Source organism: Echinops telfairi, unplaced genomic scaffold (genome assembly GCF_000313985.2).
Source record: "Echinops telfairi isolate 266 unplaced genomic scaffold, ASM31398v2 ScPeMD7_25;HRSCAF=90, whole genome shotgun sequence".
In the NCBI taxonomy this organism is placed as follows: Eukaryota; Metazoa; Chordata; class Mammalia; order Afrosoricida; family Tenrecidae; genus Echinops; species Echinops telfairi.
The window spans coordinates 32,870,401-32,889,178 of NW_022103922.1; the positions used below are offsets into that span (position 1 = coordinate 32,870,401).

At 42.6% G+C, this 18,778-nt stretch overlaps 2 protein-coding genes across 5 annotated transcripts in view; one reads left to right on the plus strand and one right to left on the minus strand.

Moving 5' to 3' along the window:
• The first annotated feature begins 2,273 nt into the window (after positions 1-2,273).
• Positions 2,274-18,778, plus strand: part of UNC13B (unc-13 homolog B) — a 217,106-nt gene continuing 200,601 nt past the window's right edge. For all 4 annotated transcript variants that reach the window (XM_045289169.1, XM_004712397.3, XM_045289170.1 and 1 more), the window contains exon 1: positions 2,274-2,303. In XM_045289169.1, coding sequence (XP_045145104.1) covers positions 2,282-2,303 — 22 coding nt within the window. In that variant the 5' untranslated portion in view covers positions 2,274-2,281. The remainder of the gene's footprint in view (positions 2,304-18,778) is intronic.
• Positions 10,320-10,754, minus strand: LOC105979512 (mpv17-like protein 2). The gene has a single exon (XM_045289172.1). The coding sequence runs from the start codon at positions 10,752-10,754 to the stop codon at positions 10,320-10,322; it is 435 nt and encodes a 144-aa protein (XP_045145107.1).

The window sequence follows — 18,778 nt, forward strand, 5'->3', positions numbered from 1 at the left end:
CCCCTAGTGTTTCAGGGAATGACCATGGTCATTAGCGTAAGGCATCTCTGTGGACAAGTTAACCTGTTCAAAATCTTCCACAAGGAATTAACCCAAAGTTGGATAACCACCGGGTAGTTGGGTAGTTCAAGGTTTTTCCTTTCCCAGACACCAACCCACGGCACTTGGCGTATTGCATTCTCATAGCACCTATTTCAGTGAGAGTAATTGTTAGGTAGCCTGATAGGGGGTTGTTCCTTTCCAGGCCTAGGGGCCCCCTGCAGGAAGTTGGAAGCCAATGCAGGCTAAAGGGCAGGCACTAATTCAGGCCCCTGAGACAGTACACCTGGGTGGGCCCCAAACTAGGCCAGGTGGGCTTAATTCAGCCAATGGGGTCAACCAGTACCATTGACCACGCCTCCCAGCGAAAGGCCCTTCCACTTGGCCATGCCTCCGTCTCTCTTTCTCTCCCCACCAGTCCTCCTTCAGGTCGCCATGTGTGTGGGGTTGCAGTCCCATGTGCAGTTAACTGTAACACCTGAAACTTCTGTCCTTTATAAAAACTCACTTGGATCACAAACTAGGTTTAGGCGTGATTTCTTTCTCTTGCGAAGCCAAGGACCGAGGCATTTCACACCGGAGAAACTTAAAATTAGATAGAAACTGGACTTGCTAGGAAGACATAGATTTAGTCAGACAGACAAACCATGCCTAAGTTTGGCAGGCAGAATCTCATGGGGCCAGCAGCTTGCAAACACTGACCTGGGCTAATGAGGTCTTAGAAAGCACCTAGTCTAGTGGTGCTCAGTCCTGGCTACACATTGGAATCATCTGGGGAATCTTTAAAAATAGAGTGCCTGAACTCTGCCCCCAAACCAATTAAATCATCATTTGAGTGTTTGCACGTATCATGCTGCATATCTTCCTGCTTCCCGCTAGGGCCTTTTCCAGTTCCTCACATGTGCATGCATTATCTTCCCAGAAGTGGTCTGCTTAAAATTCTTCGTTAAGTAAATATTTACAGAATGCTTTCTATAGACTAGGCATTATTGCAGGGCTACAATGGTGAGAGTGAGAAAAGGCCAACACGAAAAGAAAATCAAGTGTCCAGACAACTTTACTTTCTGCTTACTCAGATCTTTCTTCTTTTTAAAACCTGTGGCTGGTTAAAGCTTACTTTGTCCTAGTCCGTGGATTATGCTTTCTTTGAGCTACTAGCCCAAAGGTCAGCCGTTCAACCCACCACCAGCTGCGGCCACGCCACGGGAGAGAGAGGGGCTTTCTGTTCCTGTAATTATTGACAGTCTTGGAAACTCACCAGGAGAGCCCTACTGCCTTATAGGGGCTCTATGACTCCAAATCGATTCTATGGTAACTTGTTTTGTTTTTTGTTCTTTGGCATCGCTAAGTCAGAATCTATTTTTTTTTCGGTCCTGTGACTTGTTCAAGTATTATAGGCAAGTAGTGCGGGTGAAAGTTGTGGTAATCTGCTTTCATAATGATTAATGTCTTGGACAGTCTATGGGGCAATTCTCCTTTGTCCTGTGTGGTCGCTATGGGTTGGAATTGACTGCACGGGCAGTTGGACCCTGTCAACTGTAAAGCCTCGGCTCTTCAAGGACCCCCAAAACCAAACTCACTACTATCGTGTTGACTGATTCATAGCGACCCTATAGGATAGGGCAGAACTGTTCCTGGGGGTTTCCAGGCTATCTGGGAGTCGAAAGCCTCATATTAAGGAAATTCTTCAATGAAAAGAATCCATTCCTGGGTGGAATCCCCGCCCACATAGGAGGAGGAGCAGAGGGCTTCAATTCCCGCCTTAGGCAGGTGAGCAGTCTTTCCTGCCGGCTTTGAGCAGTGCTAGTGGGCAGAGCTGCCTTCGGCCGCGCTAGTAAGGAAAGCGGAAGGGGACCCCGCCCCCTACGTGCTTGGATGGGCGGGGCCTGCGGACTAGGCGTGAGTTGATTGGTTATGGGGCGGGCGCGCCGGGTTGGCTCCTCCCTCGCACTAGCCGGGATCCCGGGTGGAGGCCCTGGAGTGAGTCCCCGCCGCTCCTGCTGCCTGCCAGCGATGGCGCCGCGGGGCCGCGCCCAGTCGGCTGCCTGCCGGCCGGTACCCACCACTTTCTGTCGGTCGCTCAGTTGGTGAGTGGGGTGGGTCGGAGGGAGCGGCTGGACGCTGCCCGCGACGGGGACCATGAGGAGCGGCCAGACCTGTGGGGCTGATCGCGGGAGCAGCCGCGGCACCTGCTGAGAGGAGAGGGAGCGGCCCGGCGCGGCGGCTCGCGGGCGCCTCGGCCATGTCGCTGCTCTGCGTGCGCGGTGAGTGCGCTGTGTGTGAGTGTGTGTGTGTGTGTGTGTGTGTGTGTAAATGTGAGTGTGAGTGGGAGGGTCGCCGCCCTGCGGGCCCGGGACACTTTCCTTGGGCGCCCGGCTACCTCTTTCAAACTTCACTGCCCTTGTGTGCCTCGAAGGACGTGTACAATACACCCCTTTTTCTGCCTTTAAAGAAGAGGTCTTCCCACCCATTCTTATTTTCCTCTGTGCTCCGGCGAGGGACTGCTTGCTGCCTGTCCAGTCCGGGAGCCCGTGACAGTGGTGTTGGCTGGCAGGCCCTGATCGTTGTCGGTGGTGACCGGGGCTGCCGGGCCAGGAGACCGCAGATGGTGCCTTCCCTTAGTGGGCAGCCTCCTATTCTGTTCTTCCTCCTCCCTCCCCTGCCACAGTCGCAGGCCCTTCGATCGCTCTTTGAGCGCGTGGTGCCCAGCTGTCACATCCCTTTCTTCCACTGTTATTTGGCTCGGCACCTTTTCATTGCTCGTCCTACCCCTGTGCCTTCCCTGGAAGGCTAACCTGTAGTCAGTCAAGGCTAAGATTATGACCCTCTTCGACTTGCAACGGTGTGTTTTCTTCTCCCTTTTCTGAGCAGAGTGTAAGAAGACGTCTGCTTTTTCACTTCCATCATAGTAACTCAAGGGATGAAGAACCTTTATTGCTTTCTCTTGAGGACTCTTGGCCTGCCCAAGAAGATTTGTTAAGGCAAAAACTCTGGAATTAATGTAAGATGATTGAGGGGCACGGTCTATGCTCCATAGGACACAGGGGCTGTAACCTACTGGTGTTTGTATCTCAGTTCCCACCTCGTAGAAGGTCGATGCTGGTGTTGAATGAATGCAAAGACTGATGTTAGAGAGTCTCATTAGGAAAATCACTTGAATCTTGATTTTAGGAACTTCTGTTTACAGCCTATCATCCAGCGCTGATCGAGAATGGGATAAGATGGCTGAAGAGAGAGAATTTATCCACGAGAGCCTCCTTGAGTGCCTTTTCCTGGCCCCTTTCACTAGATTGAGTTGGAGTTTCCTCTTGACTTGAGGGATTAGAAGCACTGTTGCTTGTGATCTCTCTGACTCCAGTGTTTCCCCCAGCTGCTCACAGACAGGAACTGCTGTGCACTGTTCTCGTCCACCCTTTTGTTAAATCTGTATTAACCTAAAATGGATTTGATTATTTCCGGAGCTTACAGAGACACACAGAATTTGCCCTCTTGATGGTTGATTTTTTTCATTAATGAAAATTTTGCTTTGCTATTAATAAGAGTTTTTCTCTCGGCAGCTGGGGGATCTATTCATTCCTTTAGATCCCTGCTGCTGAGTAGTAGGATTTGGGAGAGGCTGGGCTTTGCAAGGTCTCTTGGACAGCTCGTTAATTCTCTATTAGCACAGAGCATTACAGAGCTAGCTCTTATGAAAGACTCTTTTAAGCAGGAACAGTCTTAAGGTAGAAATTCCTACTTAATTGAATTTGAAGAACCTCAGGGAAGGGCTGCTACAATTTCCATTAGTTCTAATGTTAGACAGCTTTCATTGTCTAGAAATTCTGTTATTTAGCTAATCGCCTTCTCTTTCAATACTACATTAGTCCTGTTTCTCCTCTTTGGAATCTGACAGACCATTGTCTTTTGAGTGGAGGTCCTAAAGATGATTAACTATGCTACCCTTCATGTAAGTACCTGTATTAAATGATGAGCTATTCACCCTGCAAAAACTTAGAGAAATGGATAAAATCATTTCTTCTAAAATGGTGTTTCTGGCATCATATGTTGGCAGGAGGAATGACACTCATATTCTGGAAGAAGAAGCCTGTGTAGTGACAATGTATAACAACTCAATTTCAATTTCTTAAGTAGATAAATTTCAACAATTAAATTAATGCAGAAACTGTTAGTGATTCAATCTCCACAAACCTTCTTAATTTAAGAAGGTAATTCCTCAATATAAACCTTTTATTTTGCCTTATTGCCTTTCGGTCAAAAGATGCAATATTCTTACTTCTGCTTCTCCTTATTGCCTCTATATTCTCAGATACCCTTAAAGAGATACTTGCTCTAGAGCTAATGTTGTTAGTTGACGTCTCTGTACTTTTCTGTACTTCTATCCCTGAAACACTCTTATCATATATTGTCTGTGTGTAAAATATATTCTCCTTTACTCAGCTTACATGCTACTGTATTTGTTGACAACATCTTTCAATTCATTAGTGCTCAGTGCTACCTTTCTTTTAAAAAAAATTAATTTTTAACCTTTCTTTTTTTTAAGCCTTAGAAGCACTACACGTTATGGCTTATGGTAACGCAGATGAAGATGGTAATGATAGCACTGGTGAGATCGTAATTGGAGTCTTGTGCTTAGTTCAGATTTTTTTTTTAATTAAAAGATCATCTTATTGGGGGCTCTTACAGCTCTTATAACGATCCATACATCAATTGTATCAAGCACATTTGTACATATGTTGCCATCATCATTTTCGAAACATTTCATTTCTATTGAGCCCTTGGTATCAGCCCTTCTTTTTTCTCTCCTTCCCCCACAATCCCACCCTCAGGACTCCTTGATAAATTATAAATTATTACTTTTATATCTTACACTGTCCGTTGTCTCCCTTTATCCACATTTCTGTTGTTTGTCCCTTGAGGTGGGTGGTGGTTATATGTCGATCATTGTGATGGGTTCTTCCTTTCCTCCCCTTTCCCCCACCACCTTCCCCCTATCGTCATGGTATTGTACTCCCATTATTGTTCCTGAGGGGTTCATCTGTCTTGGATTCCGTGTGTTGAGTGCTTTTATCTGTGCCAGTGTACATGTTCCAGTCTAGCCAGATTTGTAAGGTAGAACTGGGGTCATGATGGTGGGGTGGAGGTGGGGAGCATTAAAGAACGGAAGGAATGTTGTGTGTTTCGTCAGTGCTATGCTGCACCCTGGCTGGCTTGTCCCTTCCTTGTGACTCTTCTGTGAGGGGATGTCCTATTGTCTACAGATGGACTTTGGGTCTCCACTCAGGACCCCTTCATTCACATTGTTATGATTGTTTGTTTTGCATCTTCTGATGCCTGATATCTGATCCCATCAACACCTCATAATCGTCCTGTCCCACTACCATTCATCTTTTAGTCATGTGGAACACAAATCCTCTTTCTGTAGTATCATAGGAAAGCACTGGGACCAGAGAACCAAGGATTGAAAATGGGAGGGAATCAGATTTTACCTTAACAGGCTAAAGAACCTTAACATTGAGCGTTTTTCTTAACAAATGAAATGGATTGCTTATTTAGGAAGTTCATTTTTTTTTATCATTGCACTTTCAGGAGAGATTGAATGAGTGTCAAGAGTATTGTAAAGGGTTGTCTAAATTGGGTACATGGTTAGGTTTCAAGAATTTTAAGAAGTCACTCTTGTATAACAGAATTCATTTAGGCCTTCTTGAAATCTTTGGGAGCAGCTTCTTTATACCTACACCATACCTACTGCTGTTGGTCCTTATAGCTATACCATATACCCATTGCTGTTGGTCCTTATAGCTATACCATATACCCACTGCTGTTCGTCCTTATACCTATACCACACCCACTGCTGTTGGTCCTTATACCTATACCATACCCACTGCTGTTGGCCCACTCCAGCTCATAGCTTCCAACTCAAGTGGAAGTAGAACTGCCCCACAGGACTTCTGAAACTGAAAATCTGTAGGGAAGCAGATTGCATTTTTCTCCCACGGAACAACCAGTGGCTTTTTCCCCACCAACCTATTAGGTAGCATTCCAACATGTAATGCACTGCACCACCAGGATGCCATTTATGAATATATAGGCCCATCATGAAGTGTACACAATAGTCTTTATCTTGAAAAAAAAATTTTTAAAAAGACAACACAAACCCTCAACAACATCAGAGCTACTTGGCACATTTTTCTTAGCTCATGGGGATCTACATCATTCTTTTTGATGGTTGCAGACTGTCCTCAGGTGAGTGTACCTGTTGTAGCCAGTTTCATATCCATACGCACTCAGGATTCTGTCCCCCTTTTTCTTATTAAAAAAATGTTGCAATGGATATTCTTACAAATGGGCTTTTGTTTTATGTTTGGAAACCACCACTTAGCTTTCCACCTGGACTTTCTGTGTGGTTGCCTCCTTGCTGTTTTCTTTGACAGAACTACACTCAGCTGGGCTCGTAGAGCCACTGCCTCAGCTGCTCTCAGATCAGAATCCTTTATTAGGGCCAAGCCCTTCTCCAATAGGCAGTACTTGATGCCTCTCCAAAAGACCAAAGACTATGCTTTTTTCTTCTTTGTATTAAAAATTTTTTCCCCCTATATTGAATTTAACTTCAAGATTGGAATTTTAAAACCACCAGATGCTCCCAGGAAAAAGATGAGGCTGCCTGCTCCCGTAATGATTTACAGCTTGGAAATTGTATAGGGTTGCTGTGAGTTGTAATTGACTCAATGGTAATGGGTTTGGTTAAATTAAAAAAAAATTATATTGAACATACAGTATTTTAAAAACTGAACACTAGTGATGAGACCTGAACCAAGTAATTTGCCTTTAAGAAACATATTGTAATTTACCATTACTAATCAACCATCTAACTGGCTACTACTAGGCAACTAAAGGGCCATGGTGCCACTGGGTTAGAAGTTGGACTGCTAACCACAGGGTCAGTGGTTCAAACCCACCAGCCACTCCACAGGATGCGGTGAGTCCCAATGGACTTTATGGCAGTGTTTTTATTTGTTTCCTTTTTCTTGGACTGTTCAGAAGGAAAATTTTCATGACTCAAGTATTTGTAGGATATTTAACATTGTGGTTTGAGTCTAGTCCAGGAAGACCTCAAGGGTATATTTTGGTTTATTCCCATTACAACAAGTAGAAATGCCAAGGCTTTCAGAATATTCAGGCCTCAGAAGGCTGAATTGCTGTAGTACTTATCTATCTCATTTTTTTCTCCAATATTAATGTCAACTGACTCAGCCAACTCTTGCTGCTGGGTTTCTATGACATCATGCACCTAGTAGTTCCTGCCTTTATAAGCATAGTGGCTGCTTGGTTCCCTTCACTGCACTGTGGGCTCAGGAAGTTCACTGTGACCTGTCTGAGCCAAGTAGTAGTAAAGGGGAAAGGACCAAGTTCCTTTGCTATGGCTGGCTAGTGTCACAAACGGTTTTCTTCTTTATTTATAGCATATTACATTCTTCTTAGTTTCAGAAGGCGGGATTTCTGGAAGTTAGGCTCTTTAGGCCAATTTTGAATTTTTATCCTACTCTACTTATGCTGTGTATTTCAGACTTTGCTATGTGAGTTTGTTTAAAGTTTGGACTGTGTATCAGTAAATATTTGTTGAGAACCTTCTCTGTACCTGTTTATGATACACATCTGCATAACAGATAAGAGCCCATGGAATCTATATAGGTTTAAAAGTGTCTCCTTATACAAACTAGTTGTTGTTGAGTTGTTTCTGACTCATGGCAGTCCATGCATTCCGGAGTAGAACTGTGCTCCATGGCATTTTCAATGACTGTGATCTTTCAGAAGTAGGTTAGCAGGCCTTTCTTCCAAGTGCCTCTGGGTGGATTTGAACTACCTTTTGGTCAGTAATCAAGAGTTTAACTGTTTGTACTACCCAAAAGAACCCATAATCCATAAGGACTATTAGATTTGATTTGGGATTAACAGGATAAATTAAGCTTCCCCTGGAATGGGGAAATATGGAGCTTTTTAACCTTTAAAGCAAGCTTGTTTATTTACCTTCTATTAGACTATTTTTATTAAAGATCAGAGGAAATTTGCTACTTGCATATTAAAAAGTTGATCTGTGACACAATACATAAAGGTACACATCTTCAGTGTATGGATCACTGAAGGATCATAAAGTGAACACACTTATGTGACCACAACCGAGGTCAAGCTCACCTGATCCTTAATTAAAAAAAATAGCAACAGACTTAGAGGGAAAAAAACTATTTCTATAAACTGAAGTATTTATAGGGGAAGTGATATGCTGTCTGAGAATTGCTTTAAAATCGTTTGGTTAAAAACTTCTGTGTCATAGATTATGTGTAAACTAAACTCTGTTGGTAATGAGAAAACAGTTTCTGTATAACAGGTAATAGTATTGTATCAGTATTTGTAATTTTTAAAAAGAGAATTGATCTTAGCATTTGGTTAGAGTATCAAGCCACATCATGGTCATTAACATAATCTTTTTTACATATTAATCGTGTAGGCTTGATATTTATGCCGAAATGATTTCTCACCCTTAAGATTAACACTTGTGGCCATCATTTTATTCAAAGCAATATGGAGGACATATTTATGATGCTGACACCCAGCCCTGAGGTAGTGACATTATATACAGTACTTTTAAAAAGAAATATAATTTTTCTAAAGAGGAAAGTTATTAATGGATTCAGCAAGCATTTATCAACTTTCTATATGAGGGGTACCCCCCAAAAGCTGGAATTTTTTTCAAAGCTATATTTTTTTATAAAACAACCTTATCACCTTCAAAGTATTCTCTATTATACTTAATACATTTGTCAAATCTGCAATTCCATTCTTGGAAACATTTTTTAAACTCATCTGTTTGAATGACTGACAGCACCTCCCTTGTTTTTTTTCTTCACCTCTTCTACATGGTCAAATCACTGTCCTTTCATGTCCCTCCTCATTCTTGGAAAGAATAAGAAGTTGCACGGAGCAAGGTCACATGAGTCAGGTGTATGGGGCAGGAGAGGCATGCTGTTTTTTAGCCCAAAACTGGCACACTGATTGGTTGTGTGAGCAGGTGCATTGTCATGGTGGCAAAACCAGTCCCTGTCTGCCACAGATCAGGCCTTTTTTGTTGCCCCACTGTTAGTCTTTTCAGAACCTCTAAATAGAAAGCTTGATTAACAGTCTGACTTGGTGGAATGAACTCCAAATGCACTATCCCTCTCACATCAACAAAACAAATGAACATCTTCTTGATCTTTGATTTAACTTTATAAGCTTTTTTTGGGAGAGGTGATGATGATTTCTACTGGCCTGACTGATGTTGAGGTTTGCTTCTGGGGTTAGAAGACTAGCACCATGTCTTGGCACCAGTACTGACCCTGGAAAAAATGCCTGGGTCACTTTGGGGCTGTTCTTTCAAAGCACGGCATGTTTCCACTCCACGCTCTTTTTCCTGGTCATCAGAACCTGAGGCACAAACTTCACAGCGACCCTCCTCATTCCCAAATCTTTTGTTAAAATTCACTGAACTGAGCTCCAAGATAGTCAATAATTTCTCTCCACTTCAGTGGTTCGTTGTGGGTCTTAGAGCACAAGTGCTTGGATTTTGTCAACATTTTCATCCTTTCAGGAAGTTGATGGAGGTCCAGAACGAGATTTATTATCAATCAACTTTTACCTTTTTTTTCTTCTTCTGTGCCTGCTGGGCCCTCCCCCACTGGCAGGGATGGGCCACAAGAGTTCAACTTGAGAGAATGTAATGGCTTTCCAATCAGTGGTTAACTTTGAGGGTTGGGGCCCTGGGGTCTGGCTCTAGGACAGGCCCTGCTTTGAAGGGACAGGGCCTGAGGAAGGCCTGGGTACTGCCAGGCTAAGGCAATGTGGACCAGCTGGTGCTCCTGACAAGGGCCACCTCAGTGAGGACTCCTGAGGCTCCTGGGGTGAACAGCAGGGCTGCAGCTATCCACCTTTGTGGTTGTGTTCCAGATGGGGAAACTGAGGCTTGGAAGGGGGTGGGTGAGCATGCTGTGGGGTAGGTTTCCATTTTGACGACGGTGATGTTTAGTTGGGGGGTGGGGGTGGACTTCCTCTGATGCTTCATCCTGTGGGGGACTCTGTGCGCTGGCATCCAGGACTACACAGCCTGGGGGCCACGGGCTGGCATCCATCCACTTGGTACCGGGTCCATCCAACCCGGCTGTCTCACTGAGAGTCATCTACCCGTCTTCTATCTGGGGTCAGCCTTGCTCCACAGTCACGGCTGGCACCCAGTACTTCAAATGGGAGAGTTAAGTGCCCCAGCCGAGGGTACTGCCATTGATGTAGATGACCCGGAACTGGGAGGATATGAAGAGGAAGTTCACCAGGTGGGCAGGGGGCCAAGCGCACCAGTCGGCCTTGTAGAATTCCCAGAACTTGTCACGAAGCTCCTGGTGGCTCTCATCCAGCGTCTGGCCCTCCAGCCAGCCAAGACCCAGGAAGTACCACACACCTAACAAGGATGAGGCCACCCGCGGGCCCACGAGGACCTTTCTGAGGACGGTTGGAAGGCTGCGGAGGCCTGGGGCAGGGAGCAGTCGGTCCAGCCAGAGGTACGGGTAGTGCAGGAAGAGGCCCACACTGCAGCCCATGGCAAAAATGCTTGCAAAGCGCCACAGGTGGAACCTCTGGCCAGACCTGGAGCGGATTTCGCAGGACTGGCATGCGCTGTCCCCGGCTGCCATGAAAGTGCCTGCAGCCCAGCGTGTTAGTGACCAGCAGCGCTGGGTCCTGGAATAGCAGGCTTCTCCACTGCGCAGAGCCTGCGCACCCAGCGCCAGCCGCCGGATGCCATTGCCGCACCAGACACAAGAACCAGGGAGCCCACCTACGATATGCAGTGCAGACCCATCGCGAGTCACCTCATCGGAATCTCACCTATTTGAAACAAGAAAACCACTCACACACTTTAGTTTTTCCCATAGCGCAGTCCTTGTAAGCTGTGTTCAACATCAACAACAGTTTTGCCTCATTTTTCCAAGCAGGAAACAAAATTTCACAACTGCAGTCTGTTAAATCAGCCATCTCAAAAAACGAGGTTTGCGGAGAGCGTGGAGGGAGGGGAAAAAGGAGCTGATAGCAAGGGTTCAAGTAGAAAGCAAATGTTTTGAGAATGATGATGGCAACAAATGTACAAATGTGCTTGACACAATGGATGTATGTATAGATTGTGATAAGCGTTGTACGAATCCCCAATAAAATGATTTAAAAAAAAAAGAGGTTCCAGTGAAACTGCTTTTATGAAAAAAATTCACTGTGACCAGAAAGACCCTTCTCAAGTGATGCCACTGTGTGCACTAACTCAGTGAGTTGCGCAATGCTCGCTTAGCAGGAAAAATTTGTACTACGAAAGCTCCCTTTTCTGTTGTTGTTGTTTTTTTTTGGTACCCCCTCATATGCCAAACTCCCTTAGGTACATTGGGAGTATAGTGGTGACGAAGACAGCTGTGATTGCCACCTTCACAGAACTTGCCAGTAATTCAGGCTAATGAAACCAAGTTGAAAATATGGAAAAGTTCAAAAGCCAAAACAAAACCCAAAATTACATATAATCTCATGCCTCAATGTTACTATTGATCTTTTATTTTTAGTACTTTATATGATGGAGAATTAAAAACATACAAAAGAGTATAGAACAGATGACCTGCAAGCTCCTTTTGCTCCTTCGGCACTCATTAGCTAGTTTCTTCAATAACTTCTTCCAGCCTTCCCCATCCTGCAGTATTTTCAAGCAAACACGACCACAATATCACATTAAAAAATATTTAATTCCATAAAATATCAGTCCATGTTTGAATTTCCAATTGATTCATAGATGTCATAATTTTAAAATTATTTTTTTTTACAATTTGTTTGAATGAGGACCAAACTAAGGTCTCCATGCTTTGATTGTGTGGCACATCATTTTTTTCACTTCTAAGTTTTTTCCTTCTCAAATGTATACCAATCCAATAGTTTCTATGTTTAGTGACATTGATTACATTCTTTGAGTTGTGCAAACATTCTCATCCTCTTTTTCTGAATCATTCCTCCCCCATTAATATAAACTCACACTACCCCTAAGGTTCCTATCTAATCTTTCAAGTTGATGTTATAAATTTGATCCCACATACATAGTTCTTAAAAGAGCATAACTTGCAAGGCAGACTTTTTTTTTCAATTGTTTAAGCTAAATTATTCTTTGGTTTTAAGATGATATCAGGGAATATTTTTTTTGTTTGATTAAGGTTTAAAGATGATCTCAGGGGTTCACAGAAAGTCTAGAGCCCATGAGAATTTGAAATTCTGTTTTACATTTCCTTCCTTTTGCTCATTATTCTATGGAATCTTTTATTAAAGTGTTTAGTGATGGTAGCTGGGCACCATCTAGTTCTAGTCTGATGACCAAGGAGCAAGGAGACCATTGTACATGGATATATGGAGCCAATGCATCCTGATCGTAGTTTCACAAGCTGTGTGTGTGTGCATACCCTCAAGTTGATTCCAAATCATAGTGAGCTATCAGACAGTGGAGAACTGCCTGTGGTGGTTACATAATCTGTTGTCAATTTGAGAAGAGTGAAGGGGTAGAGTGTAGCCTGTCAATCAGGTCGCAGCTTGATGACCTCATTTGGAGGTACTAAAGAGATAAAGAGCTTGCTAAAGGCAGGACAAAAACTCACTCCCTGTGAGACATGCTGTTGAGAAGACACATGGAGAGAGGCTGATGCAGCCAAAGCCTGGAGCTGGAAGAGCCACATGGAGATCCACCCCAGTACTGAGATGCTTCTACTGCCACCGGATCCACACTTCCCACCCAATGGCCTGTGATCTTCCTGCATTTGGTGTCATTGCATGTGTTGCATGAGTCTGAAGAGGAATTTATAGATCAGTATTGGACATATGGGCCAATATTGGACTTATGAACTTGATCTGGACTGGGCTGGGATGTTTTCTCAATATTCAATTGCTCTTGTATGTAAAGCTCTTTCTTATACACATGTGAGTCTCCCTGGATTTGTTTATTTAATCTACCCAGACTAACTCACTGTCCTACAGTGTTTCAAAGCCGTAATCTTTATGGCCACCACTCATCTGTCAGTTTGTATGTTACCATGGTGCTGGGAGCACTGCCTTTTCTTGTTTTAATTGCCAACAGGGGCATTCATAGTCAATAGATTTCAGCAGAACTTCCAAACTAAGACAGACTGGGAAAAAGGACCCAGTGATCTTGCTGAAAAAATATGGCCAGTGAAAATCTCATGAATGGCAGCATCGCCTACTATCATTCCAGAAGATGAGCCCTTCAGGTCGAAAGGCACTTAAAATACGACTGGGAAACAGCTGTCTCAGAGATGAGTTAACGTGAATGACGTGGATGGAATGACTAAAGCTTTCAGGATCTTCATTTGCTGATGTGGCATGATTCAAAATGAGAAGACAACAGCTGCAAACACCTTTTAGTAAAAGGAACAGGGACTATGAAAGTATGAATTTAGAAAAACTGGAAGTCATTAAAAATGAAATGGACCATTTGAAGGTAGTACATAAATACCCTAGGCATTAGTGAGCTGAAATGGGTATCGACCATTTTGAAGCAGACAGTCATGATATACTATGCTAGGAATGACAAAGAAGAATGGTATAATATTCATTATTAAAAGGAACACTTCAAGCTCTATACTGCAGTACAATGTTGTCAGTGATAAACTAGCATCCATATGTCTACAATGAAGATTGGTTAATACAACTATTATTCAAAACTATACACCAACTAATTCCAAAGATGAAGAAATTGAGATTTTTCACAACTGCTACATTCTGAAGTTGATTAAAACATGTAATCTGATAAGTACTGGTGATTGCAATGGGAAAATTGGCAATGAAGGATTGGTAGTTGCAAAATATGGCCTTGGTAATAGAAATAATGCTGGTGATGACATGTTAGAATATTGCAAGACCAATGGTTTGTGCATTGTAAATATCCCCTTTCAATAACATTTTAAATGATGACCTTTATGGACCTTATAGGAATCAGATTGATTACATCTGTAGAAAGAGACAATAGAGAAGCTTAATATCAATCAGAACAAGACTAGGGGCTGATTGCTGAACAGACTATCAGTTGTTCCTATGCAAGTGGAAGCTGAAGAAAGTGAAATCCATGAGAGACAAATTATGATCTTGTGCATATCCCACCTGAATTCAGAGACCATCTTAAGAATAGATTTGATTCATTGAACACTAATGACAGAAGATGCTAGATATCATACATAAAGAAAGCAAAATGTCATTAAAAAGAAAGAAAAGTGTCAGAAGAGATCTAAAACTTACTTTTGAATGTGATGTGGGGAGAGTGAATGGAAGAAATGAAGTAAAAAATGTGAACAAAAAATTTCAAAGGGCAGCTTGAGAAGACTGAATAAAACATTATAATAAAATGTGCAAAGACTTGGAGTTAGAAACCCAACAGGGAAGAACGCAGTGTGCATATCTCAAGCTGAAAGAACTGATGAAGAAATTCAGGTCTTGAGCTGCAACATTGACTCTATAGACAAAATATTGAACCATGCAGGAATCATCAAAATATGAGATACAGGAATATACACTGTTAATGTACCTGAAGTATTGATCATTGTTCAACCATTTTAGGAGGTGTAGCATACGGTTAAAAAACAAACAAACTGATGGTTTGAAGGAAGAAGTTCAAGATGCACTGAAGGTACAGGTAGAAAAACAAAGCTCGAGGAATTGACAGAATTCCAATTGAGATGTTTCCATAAATGGATGCTGTGTTAGACCGGGTTGACTAGAGAAACAAATCCAGGTACACTCATATATATATAAGAGTTTTATATTAAAGAGTAATTGTATATTAAGAAAGTCCAGATCAAGTCTGTAAGTTCAATATTGGCCCATAAGCCCGATATTAGTTCATGAATTTCTCTTCAGACTCACGCAGCACATGCAATGATGTTGAATGCAGGAAGATCACAGACCGGTGGGTGGAAAGGCTTGTGCATCCAATGGCGGTGGAAGCATCTCCAGGGCTCTGGCTGCTGTCAGCATGGCTTCATGTGGCTTGTCAACAAGAATGTGTAGCAGAGAGAGCACGTGTGACCTAGCCTCCCGTGAGCTACCTCCCTTGAGCCTCCAAATAAGGTCATCAAGCTGTGACCTGATTGACAGGCTAAACACCACCCCTTCACTCTTAATACCCTCAAGTTGACAGGAGATTATGTAAGGACCACAGATGCAGTGCTGGAAGTGCTTACTTATTTATGCCTAGCTACCTGGCCACGGATTGGAAGAAACTCCTCTTTGTGCCAATTCCAAATAAAGGTGATTCAAAGCATGAAGAAATTTTTGAGCAATATTACTAATATCACATACAAGTAAAATTTTGCTGAAGAGAATGCAGAAATTGTCACAGCATCATGGAATTGCTAAAAATTCAAGCCAGATTAGAAGAGGATGTAGGGTGAGGGATATCATTGCTGGTGTCAGGTGGATGTTGGGTAAAAGCAGAGACTCCAGGAAGATGTTTACCTGTATTTTCTTGGCTGTGCAAAGGCCTTCACTAGTGCATCGAATTATGGATAACATTGAGAAGAATGGGGAATTCAGAACACTTGATATTACTTATTCAAATGGAACCAGTATATAGACCAAGTGACAGTTAAACAGAAAGGGGATACTGCTTAGTTTAAAATCAAGAAAGGTGTGTGCCAAGGTTGTATCCGTACTCACCATATTATTCAATCTGTAGGTTTAGGAGATAATTTCAGAAGTTGGAATATATGAAGAAAATGAATAGATTCCATCAGGATTGGAGGAATACTCATTAACAACCTGTGATATTCAGATGATACAACATTGTTTGCTGAAAGGGAAGAAGACTTGAAGCACTTACTGATGAAGATCAAATACTTCCATCTGCAATATGGATTACAACTCAATGTCTCAAGAAAACAAAAATCCTTACAACTTTATCAGTAGACAACCTGATAAATGAAAAAGAAGATCAATCTTGTCAAAGACTTACTTGGACCCATGGTTGATTCTCAGTCAATAAATCAAACGAAATATTGTATTGGTCAAATCTGTCACCCAAGATCTCTTTAAAGTGTCAAGAGCAAAAAGGTCACTTTGAGGACAAAGGTATGCTTGACCCAAGCCATGGTATTTATAATTGTCTCATGTGCCTCTAGAAGCTGGACAATGAATAAAGAAGACCACATGAGAATTGAGACATTTGAATTACCGTATTGTCAAATATTAAAGATACCACGGACTTCCAAAAGAATGAACAAAGATGTCTTGGAAAGAGTTTGACCAGAATATTCCTTAGAACCAAGGATGGTGAGACTTCATGTACTCTGGACATGTTATCAGGAGACAGTCCCTGGCAAAGGACAGCTTGCTTGGTGAAGTAGAGGGTCAGTGAAGCAGAGAAAGACCTTCTAAGAGATGGGGTGACACAGTGGCTGTGACAGTGGGTTCAGAGATAGCATGATTGTGAGGCTGGCATAGGAATGAGCAATGTTTTGTTCTATGGCCTGCCATGAGTCCAAACTGTTCTGAAGGTATCTCACAGCTTTGTTCTTTCCTGAAGTGGACTGCCATATCTTTCTTCCTGGGGATGACTGATGGGCTTGAACATTGACCTTCCGTACTTAGCCACTGAGGCACCAGGGCTTATATTTCTTCTGAATTAGTAGTTAGATCGGATTGTCTTTTATTTTTGTGAGGGCTACTTCATCAGTAGTGTTGAATCTTCATCAGAAGGCTCACAATGACTAGTTGTCTTTTTTTTCTTGTGTTATTAGTGGCTTTTGACAATTAATCCTTAGTTTCTCAATTTCTTAGGGGCCTAGAAGTAGTGATATTTTAATTAAAACATTTATTTATTACCTGAAATATGGTAATAACATTTTTCCTCCATCTATCATTTAGCTACCCCATGGTACAGTTCTCACAGAAAAATCAGAATAAGTTACTTGATTCTTTACATTTATTTGTACCTTTTCAAATAATGACTTGATCCCTTAGCATTTTCCAATAGTGACTGCTGATGACTTAGTATTGTTTTCAGTATCATTGTGCAGTCATTGGTTTGATAAATCCTTTTATCAGGGGGCTCTTACAGCTCTTATAATAATTCATACATCAGTTATATCAAGTACATTTATACATATGTTGTCATCATCAATTTAAAAATATTTTTTGTTTAAACTTTGGTATCAGCTCTTTTTTTCCCTCCCTCTCCTACCCCCCACCCTCATGGACCCCTGATAAATTATAAATTATTATATTCACATCTTACACCATCTGCTGTCTCCCTTCATCCACATTACTGTTATTCGTCCCCCTGGGGATGGGGGGCGGGCAGTTATACATCATTGTAGTCGGTTCTCCATTTCTCCCCCTTCTCCCCATACCTTCTCCCTACTATCGTTACTCCAATTGCGGTTCCTGAGGGGTTTATCTGTCCTGGATTCCATATGTTGAGAGCTGGTTTGAGCCTGTTTGATGTGCTTCAATCCATGTGGTTGTTATATACACAAATTGACCCTTAGGGGGTCATTTAAAAGCCTCGGTGTTACTATTTTGATGGACGATATTCCAGCCTTGCCCTTCATCCTGTTGCCTGCTGTTTAGTGGCCACCACTCCCACCTTTTCTTTTTCCATTTTTCACGTGCCAAGAATTTTTTAAAACTTAGTTTGAAAATTATTTCAACCCTAGAGAATAATTGCAAACATAGAAATACTACAAAGAACAATTATTTGATAGTAAGTTCCACACATAATGTTTCTCTGCCCTCTAAATACCTCCAAGTATATGCACGAGATCTGGACCTGTAGCAGCAAACTCTTTGACTTACCCTCCTGTGGACTGAGATGAATATAAAGCAGGGTAAAGAGAGACCATTACCTGAGTGAGAGCGGGCAGTTAAAGTGTTTGCAGCCTGAAGGGAAGTCATCTGTAGAGAAGGGAAAAGTCAAGATGGGAGGAGAGTAGGAGAGAGAAGTGACTTCTCTGTAATGTAGGATACAGGTTAGCAGCTGATAGTGAGGTGGGTGTGATGATTTAGGGGCTTGAGGAGCGTGCTAAAGGGTTTATTCATTCTTCCAAATAACTATGCCTATGGTAGGCCTTGGGAGCAGAATAGGGAGAGAGGGAGGGAGAGCACGTGAGCAAGTGAGTCCCCTGCTCTCTTGGTAGTTATATAGATTTGTGAGGGAACAAGACACATATAACTAAATAAAAACTGCAACTAGGAAAAACTGTCATTTTGATTTGTGTATAAAAGAGAGTCAAGTTTCTGAGACCTTGTGATAGGGACAGGTCACTTAGGTCAGAAAAGCCTTCCTTCCTAAAATGAAGATTGAGCTGAGATCTCTAAGAAGTGGAGGCCTTACCCAGCCAAAAGAAGAATATTTTAGGCAGAAGAAACACTATGTGCAAAGGCCTTGTAGTGAGGAGTAGCACCTGAAAGAAGGCAAATATATCTCAAATGCAAACAGGAAAAACGTGGATCAAAGATAAAGCCGGGGAGTTAAGCAGGACCCAAGGGTCTTATAGGCCTAATGAAGGAGCCTGAGAGGCACAGCGGCTAAGTTCGTGGCTACCACCTGGCAATTCAAGCCCACCCAGGGCTCCACAGATCTGGCTGGTGGTCTGCTTTCATAAAGACTACAGCCTAGAAAGCCCTGCTCGGTCGCATG

Coding starts and splice junctions, on each gene's coding strand:
- LOC105979512 (XM_045289172.1), bottom strand. CDS start 10,754: ATGGCAGCCGGGGACAGCGCATGCCAGTCCTGCGAAATCCGCTCCAGG.